This window comes from Manis pentadactyla, chromosome 18, assembly GCF_030020395.1.
Source record: "Manis pentadactyla isolate mManPen7 chromosome 18, mManPen7.hap1, whole genome shotgun sequence".
In the NCBI taxonomy this organism is placed as follows: Eukaryota; Metazoa; Chordata; class Mammalia; order Pholidota; family Manidae; genus Manis; species Manis pentadactyla.
This window is the reverse complement of record NC_080036.1, coordinates 5001-24634: the sequence shown is the minus strand read 5'-3', so window position 1 is coordinate 24634 and position 19634 is coordinate 5001. Positions and strand designations below refer to the sequence as shown.

General features: G+C 45.4%; 1 protein-coding gene across 1 annotated transcript in view; it reads left to right on the top strand.

The window, feature by feature from the left end:
- LOC130681506 (uncharacterized) overlaps positions 1–3353 on the top strand; it is a 168550-nt gene extending 165197 nt beyond the window's left edge. Inside the window, exon 7 of the mRNA XM_057494852.1 lies at positions 1507–3353. Within this exon, the coding sequence (XP_057350835.1) occupies positions 1507–1575 (69 nt within the window). The 3' untranslated portion in view covers positions 1576–3353. The remainder of the gene's footprint in view (positions 1–1506) is intronic.
- The last annotated feature ends 16281 nt before the right edge of the window (positions 3354–19634 follow it).

Below are 19634 nucleotides of genomic sequence, written 5' to 3'. Positions count from 1 at the left end.
GGTCCCAAACCAAAAGTGAGAGCTGCTGGTCTAAACAAGGGTATGTGCTTTCCCTTGGGAGTACTTTGTGGCTGGACAAAGCAGCCTTTCCTCCCTGTCCTCTTGTCATTTGCAGAAGCCCAAAGTTAACTCTGGGCAGTTACCTCTGACTCAGCTCCACTTCTCAACTCCCCCTTGAAGGTCCTCCACCTTAGACAGCTGGGTCTACCTAACAGAGAAGGGCAGCCATAGATCTGTGAATGTTATACTGGAAATTATGCCATGGCCTTGAATGTCTTCTTGCTCAGAATACTCAGGTGGTACTTTCTAGGCTTTCTCAGGTTACCTTTTTCTTTCTTCTTTGGTCTGAGAATTTAGATTGATTTGTGAAGCTGGATTATTGTTAAATTCAGATTCTATTTATTACCTATTACATGCAGAAGACTGCTCTACATGCAATATCAATCTTTGCCATAAGGTGTTGTCACTTTAGCTTGTACTTCAGCTTTAAAAATCCTTGTATTTTCAACTGTGGCAGATAGCTTTATATCCAATCAGATTATCTGTGTATGTGCATGTGTGTGTGCGCCCGCCTGCCATATGCATGCATGCACACATACATGAATAAGACATATTATTCTGTTCATTCATTAATGACCAGAATTTGCTGTAACTCCCACCCCTAACCCCAACATTTATAGAGAAGTAAGGCAAACCACCTTGCTGACTTTTGCGAGGGGTCATGGAATTCATAACTATTTTTTTCCAAGCATGTGAGTAATGAAACCAGTCACTTAAAGATCTCAAAAGTTGTAATGTCAAGCAAAATAAAATGACTAATTTAATAAACCTTATGCTTAAAATAAATCAATTTTTTGGAATATATTAATGTGCACAAGTATATAACTTTCAGATATCTTAATTTTAAATTATAATACTATAATTTAAAAGCTAACACATCTATAATAGGACTGGCATTTTTGCTGTTATTTGTATCATCAGCTTTCCTTTGATTTGGTAACTATAATTATTGTGTCACTGAAATGTTCATAGCAACATTCTTGCTCATAGGTGATAAAGATGTAGAGTCTCTATTCATGCTTTTTAATGTTATCGTTCCAATAACGAAAAATTAATCCATGTATAAAAGTAAAAATGTACTTAATAATAAAATAATTCTTCCAGGGAGTTTTGGTCACTTGTGATCTTGATGACTATTAATTCTGTTATTGGTAAGAGTTGCTCATATACCTTGATTTTGCCTAGTTCCCAGTGAAGAAAAGCAACCCCATTGCTTTCTCTGCAACCGAAGAAAGCACAGTGGAATTCAAGTGGGTGAGAGTTGTATCAGAAAGGATAATTTTAACTCCACTTCTACCTTTGAAAATACTTGATTAGTGTATTTGTACTATTATACAACTGCTACTCTATTGAAATCAGTATTTGTTAATAGGTTTTTGCTTTATGTATTATTTAAGAACATATGATAGATGCAAGAAAATAAAATTGCCTTCCCCCTCCCTCTAGGTGTTCATCTATATCATTGTGTCACCTCTGTGTGGTGGATTTACGTGGCCAAGCTGTGTGAAGAAATAAAAATTTGAGAAAGTTCTCCTTAACCAAGGATATGAGAGAATGAGGAGTTAAAAGCAATCCTTGTGATTCAAGCCTTTTGATACTGACAGATGGTATCTGCCAGTCTCTTCAACCCTCTTCTTTTTATTTTTTTAAATCTTGTTCTATGCCTCCAGATTTATCTTTGCCCTGTTAACCAATTTACTCCAGTGCACTTCAGATTGAACCATCTATTGTGGCGATATTCTTAAAAAGGCTTTTTGTTTGTTTCTTGAGTTTGTTAACTAGTGTCATCTGCTTAGAGAAACATTTTTGTTTGTCATTGCACAAAGCTAGCACCAAGATAGAAACCACCAGTCTTAAGAGCTAAATTGTGGATGAACTTTGTATGTGCACACAGAAGTATTCAGGAGAGATAAAACTGTTAACATCTCATCTTAATGTCTTTTGTTATTGAAGAGTTTTAGGTGCTTGAAAACAATATAAATGGAGAATCGTTATTTGGGGAATTGTAATTGAGTTGCTGGTGCTGCTTATTTCTAAGAGCCCAAACAGGTAAGTATTCAACATTTTATCTCAGTCAGATGGGGAACATTTCACTAGTCCCTTAGAAGCACACAGAATTATCCTTGTTCTAATATTCACTTTCAGGAAGAAAGTTTTGACCATGTACAACCTGTGGAACTTGATTTCCTCTGTTTCCCCATTGCAGTTGAGTTGAGGAGATGATGGTTTAAATATTGTTGAAGGTTGTGTTTTTTTATAAATTTCTTTTTCTTTGGTGGGTATTAAGGTATTGGAGGAGGTGGAGAGGCAAATTCCTCTGGCTCACCAAAGGAAAAGAAGAGAAACACAGGATGTGCTAACATTTTAGATGTATGAAGGGAGGTAGTGAGGGAAATTTTTTTCAGTCTGGGCAAGGTCCAAACTGAACACAGTTAGCAGTCAACTGCAAGGTTTGTATTTGACTGCTGTTGAATACTAGTTTGAGCATCCTTTTGTGGTTGAATAAGTTCTCTAATCTGCCTAATCTGAAGACTTCTTTTGTGAAACTTGAGAGTAGACAGTATGATGTATAGAAGAAATGTAAGACAGTTTAACATCTGTTTAACTGCAGTGTGAGAAAACTGGAGTATAATCATGCTGTGTCAGCAACTGTAGCATCTGTTAGCTAGTATGTATTTTTGGTGTGTATCTGAATGGAGAACATTTGCTACCCTAGATGTAATTGCATTTATTTATGAATAAATGCCAGTAAATGGAAATTATATTACATTTGACTATTTTCCCAATGAAATAATAACTTAGTCTATAAAACCTACCCACCTGTTTAGCCTAGTCATGTGCCTTGAATACATAATCTGGCTCATGTTACCTGCTCTTCCATCCAAACCTTTCAATTCATACCTTCTGATTGATTTATTTGACATATATTTTAGGCCCTGTGGAACTTTTCCTGATGATCATGCATAGTGAAATTATTTTTCAGTCTTTTTTTATCAACACTAATGCTTTTTAATTACATTACCATTTCCTATTGGAAAACACGTTTGTTCCAGGAAAACATTTGGCATTCCTGAATAAGAATTCCCAAATGTCTTTAATCCAAAGAAAAAATCTTCAAGTTTATTTCCATTTCTTATACACACCTGACTAAAAATGATGTGCATGTTTTAGGGATAAGTTACTTAACCGTCCCTTGGTCTATTTATGTATAAGAATGCTTTTGAAAGCACATATCTTGTTTTAAATGATGCACATACTGAAGGCACTAATAAAATTTAAGAGTAATACAGTAAGTTTTTGGTTTAGAATTTCTTCCTGGAATCTAATTTCTTCATTAGATCAGTTCAACTGCTTTTATCTATGATAAAGAGAGGGACCCTCTGGGTAAGTTGAAACATTGTTATTTAGAGTACATTGTACAAAATTATTTTGGATTCGTGGATTATTATTTATTAAACCAAAACATTACCTAAATCTGAAATATGTTGTAACTCTTTACATCTCTTTTCCAAAGAAAATGAAAACCATGACAATATAAGAAATTCATATTTACAGGTTTATACCCTGACTTATCTTTTTTATTCTGATTCCAACTTTAGAACAGCATAAAGAAAACTTTAAAGAGTTTCATGCACAAGGAGAAAACATTAAATTCAAGAGTACACCCCTTTTGTACTTTCACTTCTGGTCAAGAGGGAGTGAAACAGGGATTGTATTTACCCTCCTGCCTTAAGTAACTTAAAAAAAAACCAAAATATATGAAACAGCATTTTTTAAGACACTGGACTCCTGGCTGTGAAGGGCAGTGATACTTTAAAGAGGTGAACCCAACAATAGCCACAGCTTAGTATGTTGAGAGAGTATCCAGGCCATGATCTAGTAAGGAAGAATCCAGGAAGAGCCTGGCAAATTCCCTTGGTTGACACATGACTGAGATTTCCGAGACTATTGTCTTTGCACGGCAGGGCACTGGAGAGGAGAGAGCTGCAGAGAGAGGACGTGAGATCTAAAGAAACTACCCAGTGCCAAGGAAGGAACTCAGAAAAGGTTGGACCAGCATCCTACACTCATACAGGACCAGGAATATTGCCTGTACCCACCAGATGGACTGGAAAACTTCATGACCCACATGGTATTAGGTAGAGTAGAAAGGTCTTGCTTAGACCAGGGTTTCTGAACCTTGGCACTGTTGGCTCTTGGAAACAGATACTCAGGGTCCAGGTCGAGGTCAGTGCTAGAGTCTGGGTTAGGGGTCAGGCATAGCTTATAGTATGGACAACCTTGAAAACATACTGGTTGAAAGCAGATGCAAAAGGTCACATATAAATATCCCGAAGAGGCAAATCCCCAGAGAAAGAAAGCAGATGAATGGTTTCCAGAGGCTTGGGCAAGAGGAATGGGAAGTGATTGCTTGTACAGTGTGACATTTCATTTTGAGGAGGAAGAAATTTTTTGCAGGTGGATAGTGGTGATAGTAACAGAATGGTATCAGTATATTAAGGACCACTGAATTGTATGATTTTAAATGGTTAAATATTGAACTTAATGGTATATGAATTTCATCATTATATAAAGAGAATTGAATATAATTTTTGTTCTACAGTATCCACTGTTAAGTGGGAAACGAGGGTTACCAATGGAGAAAACAAGAATTCTGGATAAAACTTTTGCTTAAGAGACAGGAAACACCAGGGTGTAAAATGAAGCCTTGCATATACACTGTACCTGCTCCTGTGTTCAGTGTGTCCTCAGCACCCCTGGTGGTCTTGATCTCCCCCTGGGTATCCTGAGCCTCCTTGGTGAATGTGAGCACCCCATGCAGCCCAGCCCCCTCTTCTCTCCCTGCAGAGAGGTTTGTGTTTGTTTCCTTCACCATGCTTTAACACAGTAATACATATCTGTGTTTAGATTTCAAGTTGGTTGTTTTAAGAGAAACTGCTTGTATGGTTGTCTCTGGAAATTGTGAATCTTCCTTGAACTGATGGAACTTACCATGGACTTTTTCTGGTTGGTTAGCTACTTGTGCCACCCATTCCAGTCCCTGCCCTGAAGCCTGGCAGACCTGTGTACCCTTTGTATGAGAGGCTCAGAGAACTCACTTTTGACAGTGATGAGAAAGGAAGCCCAGGTCAGCACAGACCTAAAGGAATGGACACTGAGGAAGGGCACAGACTTGGGAATGAGTTCTCAGCAGGATCTTCAGGGACAGGAGGTAAGCTGATTTTCATGAATCGGAGGGAACATTTGCATGTCTTTCCCTGGTGGGACCTGTATGTGCTGCCCAGCAACGCTTGTGCCTCCACTGCCTCGGGATTACATGGAGTTACAGGTGGCAAAGGATTCTTGGGACTGGATGCTGAGGGTTAACTCTGCTGCTTATTCAACTCTAGTATGTCTATGAAGAATAGTAGATACTTATCACTTCGATAAGAAGTGGGATTTTGAAACTTCTCCAGGGTAGGTTGCTAATAAAACCACTCTGGAGATGGGCAGGTACAGGATTTTGGAGGTGACACTATTATTCTGATTCCTAGGGGTCACTATGAGACATGCAGATGTGTGAGACCCAGGTGCCTTACCCTCTACCGCAGACTCTGTGAAGAGGAGAGGAACAGGAGGTCGAAAAGGATGAATACCTTGCAACATTTGTAGTGTTTTTATTAGTTACACTAGTGGAAGTATCTGATTTCATTTTTGCAATGTAGGTGTATAACCTATTTGGTACTTTTAGAGAATGTGAGTATAAATAAAAAGCAACAGGATTACTTTTTAAACTAAGACATGCACTCATTAATACACCTTATCTTTTGTCCAGCTTCTTAGAGCTCATTTCTTAGATCATTTCTTTTTGCTATTTATTAAATTCTCCCTAACAGGTTTTTAATCTGTGGATTCCTCTCAGTTCCACTTTAGGTCTGTTCCTACACTTCCAGGCTTACATATATTTGCCTGTGTATTTGGGCTATAGTCAATAGGGACATCGATGATGTTGGAATGAGGGAACCCAGACCATTCTCTGACCTCTGTCAGACCTCAGTCACCAATGGGGTTGTCCACCCTTGATGCTCTGCAGTTCATGGGACAGTCTGGAGGTTCTCTCAGCAGAATAATGTGTGAGTAGTTAGAGGTGCCCTGAAATCAGCAGCCAGCTCTGTCTCAGCCTAACACAAGCCTATTCTGCAATAGAAGCTATGTGACCAGGAATCATGTGTGCACAAAATGTGGGCTCAGTAGGGTGGTAGAGGCCATTTTCAGGCCACCTGAGTGTAGCCTGCCCTGGGGAGCTCAGGGATAGACAACTGCATGAGATGGATATTATGAGATGAAGTGGGGATACCTTTGTGCCCCAACTTTAGCAAGGCTCCCCTCTGTACCTGGCACTCAAGGGAAAGTTGGGAAGAAGGGAGAAGGGCTCCAACCTCATGGAGCTCAGTGGTAGATTTAGTGAGAGTTTGGACAGTAGAAAACAGGATGATTTTGGGGCTGGTGTTCTGAGGGACAGCAAAAGGCAGGCAGGCATCAGAAATCTATTCCAGCTAGTTCCCATTATCCATGCGGATTCTCTAAGATGAGAGACTTGTCTTAGGGCTCAGTCCCCAGGACTGATTTTAGATACCTGTCTCAGAACACGGCCCAGCAGGACTGTGACAGGTTTTCATTTTGCAGTTGTCCTTCTGACTGCTTCATGGAGAATTCTCAGAGCTGTGTGAGGTTCTCAAGTTCAACCCTTCTCCATCCAAGAGACTGAGGGACAGCCACTAAAAATGTCAAACCCTGAGCATCAGTGTTCATCCTTGTGGGTGAAAAGCAAGAGACTAAAGTGCCCCCAGAAGGACAGGGATCCTCAGGGGGCAGAAATTGTGGGGGCTGATCCTGCTCATGTGGGGTTATTTGCCTTCCTGAAGGAAGAGTGTGAGCTCAGCATACACAGTCACAGATGCATGGCACAGCACTGCTCTGTAACTTGGGGAAATATTTCACAATGAACACTCTGAGAATCTGTAGAATGGTTTGTCAGTCAGGAAAAATATAATATAGGAATATGGTGAAAATAAGGGCCCTAGTGAGCAGTCAAATACAGGCAGAGTTATTGTACTTTAATGGGTGCATTGAGAGTGTGAGAAATTAGAGACACAAAGAAAAACCCGTGAAATGTCTCAGGATGCAGTTGAGAGCTACAAGTGGGGAGGAAGCCAATGATCCTTATAGGAAGACCCTCCCCATTGCTTCTGGGCACCTGCTCCTGAGCTGGGCCCCTGTGTTTGGTAGTCCTGAACTCCCTGGTGGGTCTTGAGCGCCCCCTGCAGCTCACCCCTCCTAGGTCCCTGCAGGGTGGTTTGTGTCTGGGCTCACGCTGATGTTCCTTCATGTGTATCTTGTACAATAATACAAGATACTATGTCCTCAGCAGTGGTAGAGTTCAGCTGTGGGGATAAATAGTTCTTGGGTATGGCTATAGAGATGGAGGTGTGGCTCTGGAAGCATGGGCTAAAGTATTCCCTCCATTGGCACCCATGCACTCCATCCACTTCAGTCCCTTCCCTGGTGGCTAGGAGATCCAATGCCAACAGTAATCACTTACTGTCACGGGAACTCCAGAGACAGTAGGTGAGGGAGTCTGGAGGACTTCACCAGTCCTGGGCCCACCTCCTACAACTGTACTTGGGACAGAACAGGCAGAACAGGAAAAACACTGAGCCACCCACTTGACAGATTTTATCTTCACCACCATTCTTAGGATCCAGAGATGCTCACGGTTGAGATGTGTTACCAAGAGGAGGAATAAACAGATGTTAAAACCAGGCAAAAGGCTTTTAAATCCAAGGCTTTTTGTGGATCCCTAGGGAAAGAGAAACCATTCCTGGTAGAATGAATAGTGAGTGAGTGTCAGCCTGGAACTGCTGGAGACCCCGGATGCAGCGAGAGAGACTGTGCCTGTGAATGTGGCCACCCCAAAGGCACTTAGCAGGTCAGAGGGTTGGAGAGAGTCCAGTTCACACTGGGAGAGTGTGAGCCCTTCGACCTGCCACGCCCAAATCCAGTCAGACTTGACTTTTGCAGTTGTTCACTTCTATTTTTAAAGATATTATTAATTTATTTTACATCAGTAAGAAGATCAATAACATGTATACCCCCTGTATTTGTGAGAGGTTCCCAGGAAAACTTAGGAACTCCCTGAAATAGCCCAAGCTATCACCTTTAATTTCATTTTGAGCTAAAAAAATATGTTGGAGGGAGGGGAAGCCAGTTGTGGGAGGTTATCTGGCAAAGCACAGTAAACCAGGACATAGTTGTTAAGCAGATCTAGGCTTTCTCCATTGATCAGTGTCTTGAGATTCAGCCACCCTTCTACTCCTGGATTAGGGAGGGGGACACCTTTAAAAAGGGAGATTTCCCTGGTGTAGATTTCACTGACAAAAGGGTATTTTCTACTTGGTTTTCAGAGATTCTCATGTCTGCTATTTTTTAAAGTTAATCAGATCAAAAATAATTCTTAAGCCACAGAGGCCTGTTTTGGGGTGGCATAGTCTTCTCTCCTTCACATGGATGTGTAGGGGCCAAGAGCATGCTGCCCCGACTTATGCCATTGTGACGTGCAGATTATTTCAGAGTTGAGAACAATAAAGACCCAAAAGACTCAGAAAAAAGAAGATGCCTCCCTCAGCTGAAGGAAAAGATTTCCGATGGAGGACCTGCTTCAGGAAGAGAGCTATCATCATAGAGAACTACATCATATTATTACCTGGGTGTGGTAGTCTGGGAGGGATGCGGCAGAGTGCTAAAGTTCCTCTCTATGTCCCATGGTTTCTGTGTGGCCCAGCAAACATTTGTTTACCAAATATTTATTCTTTCATATTCCTGTGAATTGCTTCTCTTTTCCTTTGGAGTCTCAGACCCCTACCCCCTTCTGCTTTCTTCAGAATGACAAAGGTACCTCATTGTTCCTAACTGCCTTGGGAATCTATGTCTATGGATTCCCTGTACAAATACAATTAAACTTATTTTTCTCATGTTAATTTGATTCTTAACACCAGCTAGAGGAACCTTGAGAGGCAGAGGAAAATTCTTCCTCCCTAACAGATGTATCCAATTTATTTATGCATTCATCTATTGAAGGACATCCTTACTTTACCTTTTTTGCCACATTGAACAGATCTGTTCATAAATCCATAGTGGTTTTTGTATGGAACCAAATTTTCAAAGCAGTTGTGTAAATACTTGAGGTGCAATTGTTGCATCCTAAGCTCCACATTGTCCTCGAGGTGGCTGTGCATACAGGCAGCCCCACCAGCAGTGGGGGTAGCCCTGCTGTCAGTCGGGGGGCTCCATCAGTCAGTGTCATGGTTTTGAGATGAGCAGTTCTCACAGGTGTGCAGTGCTGATGGCCATTTAACCTGTAATTCCCTAATGATAAGTGATGTTGAACATGTTTTCATCTGCTTATTCACTGTGTCTCCTTGGCAAGGCGTGTGTTCAGATATTTACCCATTTTTAATGGGGTTGTTTGTTTTAAAGTTCTTTATATATTCTGAGTACAAATCCTCTATCATATATGTTTTGCAAACAGTTTCCTCCAGTTTGTGGCATGTATTTAGGTTCTCTAAACAATGTCTTTTACAGAGATACATTTTAATTTTACAAAGTCCATGTTATTTTTCTCTTTTGTGGACAGGCTTTCGGTGTTGGGTTTTAGAACTCATCACCAAGCCCAAGGTCCTGCAGCTTTCCTTTTTGGTTCTCTTCTAGAATTTGTGCAGTTTTGCAATTTAAATGTGTGTATGAATAGTTTTGAGTAAATTTTTGTGTAAGTTGTAAAGTCTGTTTCTACGTTCATTTCATTCCATATGGCTTCCCCTGAGTTGTTCATCAACTGTATGTGTAGAAGGCACAGGATGTTTGATTCCCTGTCAGTTTGATTTTCCCGTTTCTTCCTTCAGGTGCACAGCTCGCAGGGGCGACCCCTCCTGGGAGCTGTGGATCGCCCAGTCTGTACTGCCACCCAGGGCCCGCAGGGGGCTCCCTCCCCGGAGCGCTGATCAGCTCGGCGCATGTGCCCAGTTCCCGGGCTTGGCTCTGCGTTGGGCTGACAGTTTCTGTCTCCTCAGGACCCGTGGTTTCTTTCGGTTTGGGCACAACCGGGGGCCGTGTCGTGCTGACGGGTTTTTGGTCTCCTCAGGACACAGGGAGGTGCCTGCGTGGGAGGAAAAGAGAAGTGGGGAGAAGTGAGGCGTGTGAGGAGAAGCTTCCTGAGTGTCTTGAGGGACCCGGCAGGAAGTGCCTGCAGTGGAGACCTGGGTCTTTGGCGAGTTCGGTGTGTGGGATGAGGTGGGGATGCTTAACTCGGATCCTTGGAGCCAGAGCCCAGAAGCCAACCCGCAGGTGCGGCTGACAGACCTGCTTGGGGTCTGGGGTGTGCACCGTGGAGAGACGAGCTCCTGAAGACGCGCTGGATGCCACGAGCCTCACCCTGGACCCGCCGCACCTTGCGGCCCGAAACCACCAAAGAACGTCCCCCTGTGGAAGGGCCTCTCTGTGTCCTGTTTCTGCCCCAGGCCTTCCCAACACCCAAGATCTCGTAGCCACAGGGGACTCCTCCCAGGTGCTTCCTAATGACCCCTGGACCCCTGCAAGGTGAGTAGCGCCCCACTTTGGGTGAACTGGACCGGGGAGGGCTTGGCCTCTCGGACTGGGTGTGATGTCTGCCCTGCTTTTCTGGGGCCGGGCTGACATGGTTGTTTTGCAAAGTAATTTATTTTCTGGGAATTTCAAGTGTACAGAGGACTTGCAGTGTCACTATAGATACTCTTTATCTCTGAATTCCCCAGCTGTCCCAATTTATCACACCTGTGGCTTCACACAAAATCCTGCAACGTCTACCCCAAGCAGGGACATGCTCCCAGGCAGCCACCATCTGATCCCAAATGAGGGAAGCATTAGGGTCTGCACATGATGATCCAGTGCACAGACCCACCACAGCTGTCACCGTCCACCCCAACTGTATGCACAAGTTTTTCCATTCTGATTCTGTTTCCTTTTTATGGAATTGTTCTGCAGTCTTTACCTCAATGGGACTTGTGGGGATCACATAATATTTGTCCTTCTGTGAGGGGTGCATTTTCCTGAGCATAGTGGTTTTAGGGTCCATCCGTGCAGCAGGTGCCAGGACTTCCTTGTTTACTCCACTGTGTAGAGACAATACTTTGTTCACCTCTTTGCTTGAGGACACCCGGTTGTCTCCACCTTTTGGCTGCTGTGAATCATGCTGCTGTGAACATGGGTGTGCAAATATCTAAGTCCCTGCTTTTGTGTCATTTAGCAAATGCCCTGAAATGGAATAAATCATATGTTAATTTTATGTTTGAGTTTCTGCAGAGTCCACACTGTTTCAAGGGTCAACTGTGTATCTTTTTGCTGGTGTCACAGTGTTTTATTTACTGTTACTTTGTACTAAGATTTGAGGTTGGGAAGCATGAGCCTCCAGCTTTGATTTTCTTTTTCAAGATTGATTTCAAGGGCTATTTGGGGTCCTTGAAATTCCATATGTGTTACGTTCAGCTGGCACATTTCTTTCCAAAAGCCTTTGGGAATTTTCACAGGAATTGCACTGAATCTGTAGTTTGCATTTGTGCTGTTGCCATCATAGTGATATTAAGTGTTTCATCACTGTTGGTGGACCTTTCATTTATTTAGCTTTCTTTAGTTTTTAAATTATCAGTGTTCTATAATTTTCAGTGTACAAGATTTGCCCCTTAAGTCTATTCCTAAGTATTTTATTAATGTTGATGTTTTAAAATATGGAATTTAAATAAATTGCCTTTGAGATTACTCATTGTGCATGTGTACCAATAAAACATGCTTGTGTCCTGGTCTTTTTTGTTGTAACTTTGCTCAGGTAGTTTACTAGCTGAAATTTTGGAATTTAAGGGTTCAGAGCTTTGGGATTTAATGAATTAGATTAGAATTTGAATATTAATGCCTAGAATTTAAGGGATAGAGGTTTGGACCACAGTGAGGATTAGGATCTGGCTTTATGGGTTTGAAATAGGATGAGAGGGTAGGATTTAGAGGAGGGGTTATGATTCAGAGGATGGGTTAGGGGTAAGAGGTTGAGGTTAGGGGTGGGAGAGGTTAGGGTTCCATTTAGAAGGTTAGGTATAAGTGTTATGGTTATGGGTTAGGATTGGGAGTTTGGGTTAGAGTAGGGGTATGATTAGGGTATGGATATGGGTTTGGTTTTGGTGGTTAGGGTTAGGGGTAAGATAGGGTGTGGTTATGGTTAGGCTTAGAATTAGGATAAGTAGGGTTAGGAGGGATAGGTTAAGGTTTGGTTAATGGCTAGATGTGGCTGAGGGTGAGGGTGAAGGTGAGGGACTAGGATTTAGGTTTGGGTTAGGGATAGTGTTGGGGTTACGGTGAAGTTACGTTTATGGATTGAGTTAGGTCTAGGGATTAGGGTTAGAGTGATGGTTAAGTTTAGTTTCAGCTAACTGAGGTGTGGGTGAGGGTGAGTTAAGGGTTTATGAGTAGGGTGAGACTTAGGGTGAGGTTGAGGTGGAGCTGGTTATATTTAGAGTTGGGTTTAGCATTCAGGTTTTTGCTGAGCATTATCTTCAATTTTAGGGAACAGAAGTGAGAGGCTGAGGGTTAGGTTGAAGGTTATGGGTGAGGGTTTGGCTTAGGATTATGGGTAAGGGTGAGGGTTTAGATTAGCTTTCAACTAATGTGTGTATGTGAGGGTGAGGGTCAGTGGTTAGGGTTAAGGTGAGGCTTAGTGTTCAGGTTCAGGTGAGTTTCTGATTTTGCTTAGTTACATTTAGCTTTCAGGGTTAGTCTGAGGTTTAGGTTTAGGGTAATTTAGAGGTAAGTGGGGGTGACTTTGAAGGTTAGGGGTGAGGGTTTGAGATAAGGTTAGGGTTATGGTGAAGTTCTGGTTAGAGTTTGAGTTAGGGTTTGGGCTTAGAATTAAGTTTAGCATTCAGAATTAAGGTGAGGGTTAGGTTTATAGTTAGGATATGGTTAGAGGTGGGTGAGGGTGAGCATCAGGAGTGAGGATTGAGTTGGGGTTAGTGTTAGGGTTAGGGATTGGTTTGGGGTTAGGGTGAAGTTATGCTTACTGTTGGAGTTAGGGTTCAGGATTGGGGTTAGGGTGATGGTTAAGTTTAGCTTTCAGCTAACAGTGAGCTGTGGGTGAGGATGAAGGTGAGTGTCAGGGGTTATGGTTTGGGTGGTGGTGAGTTTCTGGTTATGCTTAGAGTTAGGTTTAGCTTTCAGGTTTAGGCTGTGTTTGCCCCATGGCTGATAAGTTATCTGGTACCCAAACTGAAGGGTAAGAGCTGGTGGCTAGGTGTGGGTGTCTCTGGCAGCCTAGGGCACAGCACTTTCTGAGGCAGTTGGAGGTCAGTGTCCTCTCTCTGCAGCCCTTTGGGGTCACCATGGTCATGCTGACTGTCCTCCTGCCCCCTCAGCCCCTTGCAGAGCTTGCTCGGATGCCACTCTGGAGTGCAGAGGACATGGCCTTGGAAGTAGAGACAGAGGTGGCGGCCAGCATCCTGGGTTTGGAAGGTGAGCACAGGGTTAAACTCACTTATTGAGACAGAGCTCAAGGAAGGAATTGCCCATGTATACAGAAAGTAGGAATTTACATGGGAGGTTGCATCGTGAAATCTGCCTCTGAGGGGACTTGGTGGAGGTAAGTCATGACCCCTCCCAGCAGGACAGTGCCAAGCTGTGTCACTCTCATGTGGATGTGGCCTGTGCCAGCTGTGCTTGCGGGGATCCCCCGAGTCCTGGCTGCCTGTTCCACCACAGCCCTTTGGTGTGTTGCCTTAACTCCTTCCTCAGACTCAGGACTGGACTCCACCCAAGCCAGAGCTTGAATTTTGACACTGGTTGCCCCTTCCACCTACTTCCAGGGGTAAGGGACTGGTCCTGTGCCCTCTGGGGCACCAGGTAGAGAGGTGGCCACCTGCAGGGGTCCTGCTGACTGTGGGTTGTACAGCCCAGCAGGTGCCACAGTTGAGCAGCAAGGCCTCCACATGCTGACAGGGATGCTGTAATGTGACTTCTGCTCTGTCACCGGTGGGCCTGCCACATGCCAGCATGGGATGTGCAGCACTGTTTGGGGAATAGAGTTGGCAGACCCAGAAGTCATCCCTCATGTGTCCCTGGGAAGCTCTTCTTAGATTTTCATTCTCCATCCAGTTTCCTTGGAAGCTGTTTTCTGCAAGCGTGGCCTGTGCTGTCTCTACACTGGGCACTGGTGAAGCCCTGGGGCACATGGGGCAGGAGGGCTGTGCGGTGCCCATGGGACAGCGGGTGCTGCAGTGAGTTTACAGCCTGCCTGCAGGCACCAGCGTATGGATGGTTGAAGGGCAGACTTCTGACACTCAGGTGCTCATACAGGGGCCTGTGTTTCCTGGGCCACCACTTACCTGCCTAGATCTGTTGCTGCAGGCAGGTGGGAAGGAGTTCCCTCTCTCTTTAATTCCGTCAGTTTTTGCCTTAAGTGTTTTGAAGCTCTGTTACTACACACCCATTGGGATCGTACGTCTTCCTGAAAGATGCACCCTTTTATCGTTACTGAGATACATTTTCTTTCTTATAGTATTGTTAGTGTTGGAATCTACCTTATCTTAGGTCAGTGTAGTCATCCCAGTCTTCGTTTGCATTTCTTCTGCACGATGTCCCTTTCTTCTATCCATTTTACTTTTACTCTATTGAGAGCAACTCCCTGGAGTTAGTGGCAAACCCCAGACTACCCCACTTCAGAGCCCCACTGCCAGCATTGGGGCCCAGGTTTCCACACTTATGTCTGATGTGCACCCCTGCTTTCAGGCTCAGTAGCTCACAGAACCCAGGCACACAGTTTACTATTGCCAGTTTATCATAAGGGATACAAACAGGAACACCCAGATGGAAGAGGCATATAGGGTGAGGTGTGAGGTGGCACACAACTTCCATGACCTCTGGACACACACCCTGAAGTGCTCCAGATTCCACCATTTAGGTTCTTTATGGAGCCTCCCCTATGTAGGCATGGTTGCTTAAACCATTAGCCATTGGTGATTGAGCTCAACCTCTAGCTCTTCTCATCCCTGGAGGTTGGGGGTGGGACTGAGAGTTCCCACCCTCTGGTTCCACATTGGTCCTCCTGGGGACCAGTCCTACCCTGAGGCCCTCCAGGGGTCCCCAGCCACATACTGTCTCATGAGCACACAGAAGACACTCATCACTCCAGCGCGGCCACGAGTTTTAGCAGCTGTCTGCCAGGAACTGGAGACAAAGACCAGACACTCCCTTCCTGTTACATCACACATATGGGCAGTGCATATATGGTGGGTACTTTTTTAAAATCCATTCTGACAAAGTCTACCTTTTAATTTGAGTGCTTCATCTGATAACATCCCATGTCATGGACATGGTCAGACTGACGTCTCCCAGTTTACTGTGAGTTTTCTACATGGTGCATCTGTGTTTCTTTGTTCCTTTATTCTTTCTCCCTCTCTTCTTCCTTGCCTTTTGGATTACTGGAGTATTTTTAAGAATGGAGTTAACAGGCCTGTTGCCGTCTAAGTTACACCCTTTGCAGTGTGTTTCTAATGGCTGCTGTAGGGATGGGACTGTGCTCTTCTGGTCTGAGGCTGATCACCATGCCGGTTCACTTGGAGCCCGAGGGCCTTGAACTTTAAAATAGATACACCATGAAGTATATAAAACAAAAATGGAAAACTCAACCCAAACCAAACGAAGACACTGATGGGAGGGGAAGGAAGGTTCTGATAGGGGAGCAGGTGGACTGAGTGGTTGGGAAGCTGGTGCTGAGGGCGGTTCTAGAACAGGCTGTCCCTGCAGGGCTGCAGGGTCCTGAGTCGGCTCTGGGTCTCTGCAGAGGCTGGTGCAGGATCAGCTCTCCTAAAGGGATGTGGGCTCATGATCCAATCCTGGGTCCCAAGCCGAAGCAATTACTGGAGAAGTCCTAGCTCTCCCTGCAGGGTGCATGGTCCTCAGTAAAAGGAAAAGAAGGGACACAAACTCCATAGTCCAAGCAGGTTTATTGCTAAACCTGAGAGGGAACCCTCTATTCTGGTGAGAAGAACAAATAAAGTGTCTCTTATGGGCTAAGAGGCTTTTTAGGGCCATTTTGCTGGCAGACTTTCAAGGGGAGAGATTGGGTAAAAGGTAGGCTTGTGGCCTGCTGACATGTCCTCTGGAGAATACTTGCAGCCTAAGTAAGATGAAACCTAGGTCTTTCTGAGATGGTGGGTCGCTTATTCAAAAAGATGGTACTCCAGTCCAGGCTCTATCATTTCTAGCTCTAAAGGGGTATAGCGAGACGGGTTACCATTCTTTTCTTGGATACTTTATGCTGAGGAACGGGGGCGGTGTATGGGATTTTCTGATATTTTGAAACACCATTTGGAGGTGCTCTTGGGTAGTTGCCTGGGAGATAGCTGCTATTCGATCCCTTGAAAAACTTTGGAATAAGTTAATTTAGCATGGAAGGAAAAGAAAGAGGAGGGTGATAAAGGCTAATGGGGCCAGGAGAGCTAGAAGATAACTGAGGGTTGTAGAAGCTGAGAGTGTAAGACTTGGACTCAGGCTGGGGAGAGAAGGGTTAGAGCATGGCTGCTGAGAAGGTCAGAGAGGTATCCCTCTTTCCCCAGGCATCTAAGGAGGGGGACTGTGGGATATAGAATCATTTTTTGAGTGCCTGCAAAGCAAGAGGTTGTCAACATACTGGAGCAGGCGGCTAGGGGAGAGGACGAGGGATTGGAGATCCTCTTGCAGTGCTTGGTGAAAAACAGGGGGGCTTGTCCAGAAATACCTGGGGAAGAACTTTCCAGAGAGTTGTTGGCTGAACATATACGGGGTCTGTCCAGGTGAAAGCAAAAAGTTGTTATCAGGGCTGAGGGGAATAGTAAAGAAGTCATCTCTGAGGTCTAGGACAGTGAAGTGCTGAGTACTGGGGGGATATGGGAGAGGAGAGTGTAGGGGTTGGGGACTACTGGGTGGGTGGGAACAACAGCTTCGTGAATCTTTCGGAGATCTTGGACTAATGGGAAGGAGCCATCAGGTTTTTTTACAGGAAGAATGGGAGTATTGTGGGGGGAGCAGGTAGGGATGAGGATCTGGGCCTTAAGAAGGTGGTTGATGGTGGGCTGGAGGCCAAGATGGCCTTCAGGGCTCATGGGGTATTCATTTATTGCGACAGGTTGAGTAGGATCTCTCAGGGTTATTTTGAAGGGTTGGTGATGTGAGGCTATAGAAGGGTTTTTCATGTCCCAAATGATAGGGTCAACCTGTGATTTAATAAGCTGTACCGCCTCAGAGGGAAGGGCCTCCTTAGGGGGTATGACTGGGAGAATGAGGGAGGGTTCCGAGGCAAGTGAGGGAAGGTGTAAGGACACCCCCATGCGGTGGAGAATATCTCCTTCCAGAAGGGGGTGGGGCGGTGGGACGTTACTGGAAAGTATGAGGGAAAGTAACATGGCCCAAGAAACAATATAAAGGATGGTTTTGGGCTGGTGTTTCTTTTAAGACTTTAATCCCAGCAACCCAGATAGAGGAGGGGAGCAGAGATCCCAAGTATTCAGTAAGCACAGAGAGGCTGGCCCCTCGACCAGGACAGAAACCCGACTTCCTGCCACCACCATTGCTACCCGGGGATCCCCTGGTGTCGTTGTGGTGGGGGCCTTGGTATCCAGGCTGCATCAATCTGTTTTTGAAGACAAAGCCGTGAGTGCCAGGCCGTCTCTAGATGTATCTGATCGCCTAGAGGAGAGAGAACTCAAGGGAGGGGCAGACTTCCCTAGAGGGAAATCCACTCTCCAATGACCCCATTGGGCGGACATGGCTGGGACTGGGAAATGAAGTGTAAGTGTGGAGGAATAAGGCCCTCAGGGGGTTACGGGTGCTGTGTGTGCACGTCTGCGTGTAACCTTAGGAGGTTAGGGTACGGGTACGGGTACGGGTACGGGTACGGGTACGGGTACGGGTACGGGTACGGCAACGGGATAGGGTACGGGTACGGGTACGGGTACGGGTACGGGTACGGGTACGGGTACGGGTTAGGGTACGGGTTAGGGTTAGGGTACGGGTTAGGGTACGGGTTAGGGTTAGGGTTAGGGTACGGGTTAGGGTACGGGTTAGGGTTAGGGTACGGGTTAGGGTTAGGGTACGGGTTAGGGTTAGGGTACGGGTACGGGTACGGGTTAGGGTACGGGTTAGGGTTAGGGTACGGGTTAGGGTTAGGGTACGGGTACGGGTACGGGTTAGGGTACGGGTTAGGGTACGGGTTAGGGTTAGGGTTAGGGTACGGGTACGGGTACGGGTTAGGGTTAGGGTACGGGTTAGGGTTAGGGTACGGGTTAGGGTTAGGGTACGGGTTAGGGTTAGGGTACGGGTACGGGTACGGGTACGGGTTAGGGTACGGGTTAGGGTACGGGTACGGGTTAGGGTACGGGTACGGGTACGGGTTAGGGTTAGGGTACGGGTTAGGGTACGGGTACGGGTTAGGGTACGGGTACGGGTTAGGGTTAGGGTTAGGGTACGGGTACGGGTTAGGGTTAGGGTTAGGGTTAGGGTTAGGGTTAGGGTACGGGTTAGGGTTAGGGTTAGGGTTAGGGTACGGGTTAGGGTTAGGGTTAGGGTTAGGGTTAGGGTTAGGGTACGGGTACGGGTTAGGGTTAGGGTTAGGGTTAGGGTACGGGTACGGGTACGGGTTAGGGTTAGGGTTAGGGTTAGGGTTAGGGTTAGGGTTAGGGTTAGGGTACGGGTACGGGTTAGGGTTAGGGTTAGGGTTAGGGTTAGGGTTAGGGTTAGGGTTAGGGTTAGGGTTAGGGTACGGGTACGGGTACGGGTTAGGGTTAGGGTTAGGGTTAGGGTTAGGGTTAGGGTACGGGTACGGGTTAGGGTTAGGGTACGGGTACGGGTTAGGGTTAGGGTTAGGGTTAGGGTTAGGGTTAGGGTTAGGGTTAGGGTTAGGGTTAGGGTTAGGGTTAGGGTTAGGGTTAGGGTTAGGGTTAGGGTTAGGGTTAGGGTTAGGGTTAGGGTACGGGTACGGGTACGGGTACGGGTTAGGGTTAGGGTTAGGGTTAGGGTTAGGGTTAGGGTTAGGGTTAGGGTTAGGGTTAGGGTTAGGGTTAGGGTTAGGGTTAGGGTTAGGGTTAGGGTTAGGGTTAGGGTTAGGGTTAGGGTTAGGGTTAGGGTTAGGGTTAGGGTTAGGGTTAGGGTTAGGGTTAGGGTTAGGGTTAGGGTTAGGGTTAGGGTTAGGGTTAGGGTTAGGGTTAGGGTTAGGGTTAGGGTTAGGGTTAGGGTTAGGGTTAGGGTTAGGGTTAGGGTTAGGGTTAGGGTTAGGGTTAGGGTTAGGGTTAGGGTTAGGGTTAGGGTTAGGGTTAGGGTTAGGGTTAGGGTTAGGGTTAGGGTTAGGGTTAGGGTTAGGGTTAGGGTTAGGGTTAGGGTTAGGGTTAGGGTTAGGGTTAGGGTTAGGGTTAGGGTTAGGGTTAGGGTTAGGGTTAGGGTTAGGGTTAGGGTTAGGGTTAGGGTTAGGGTTAGGGTTAGGGTTAGGGTTAGGG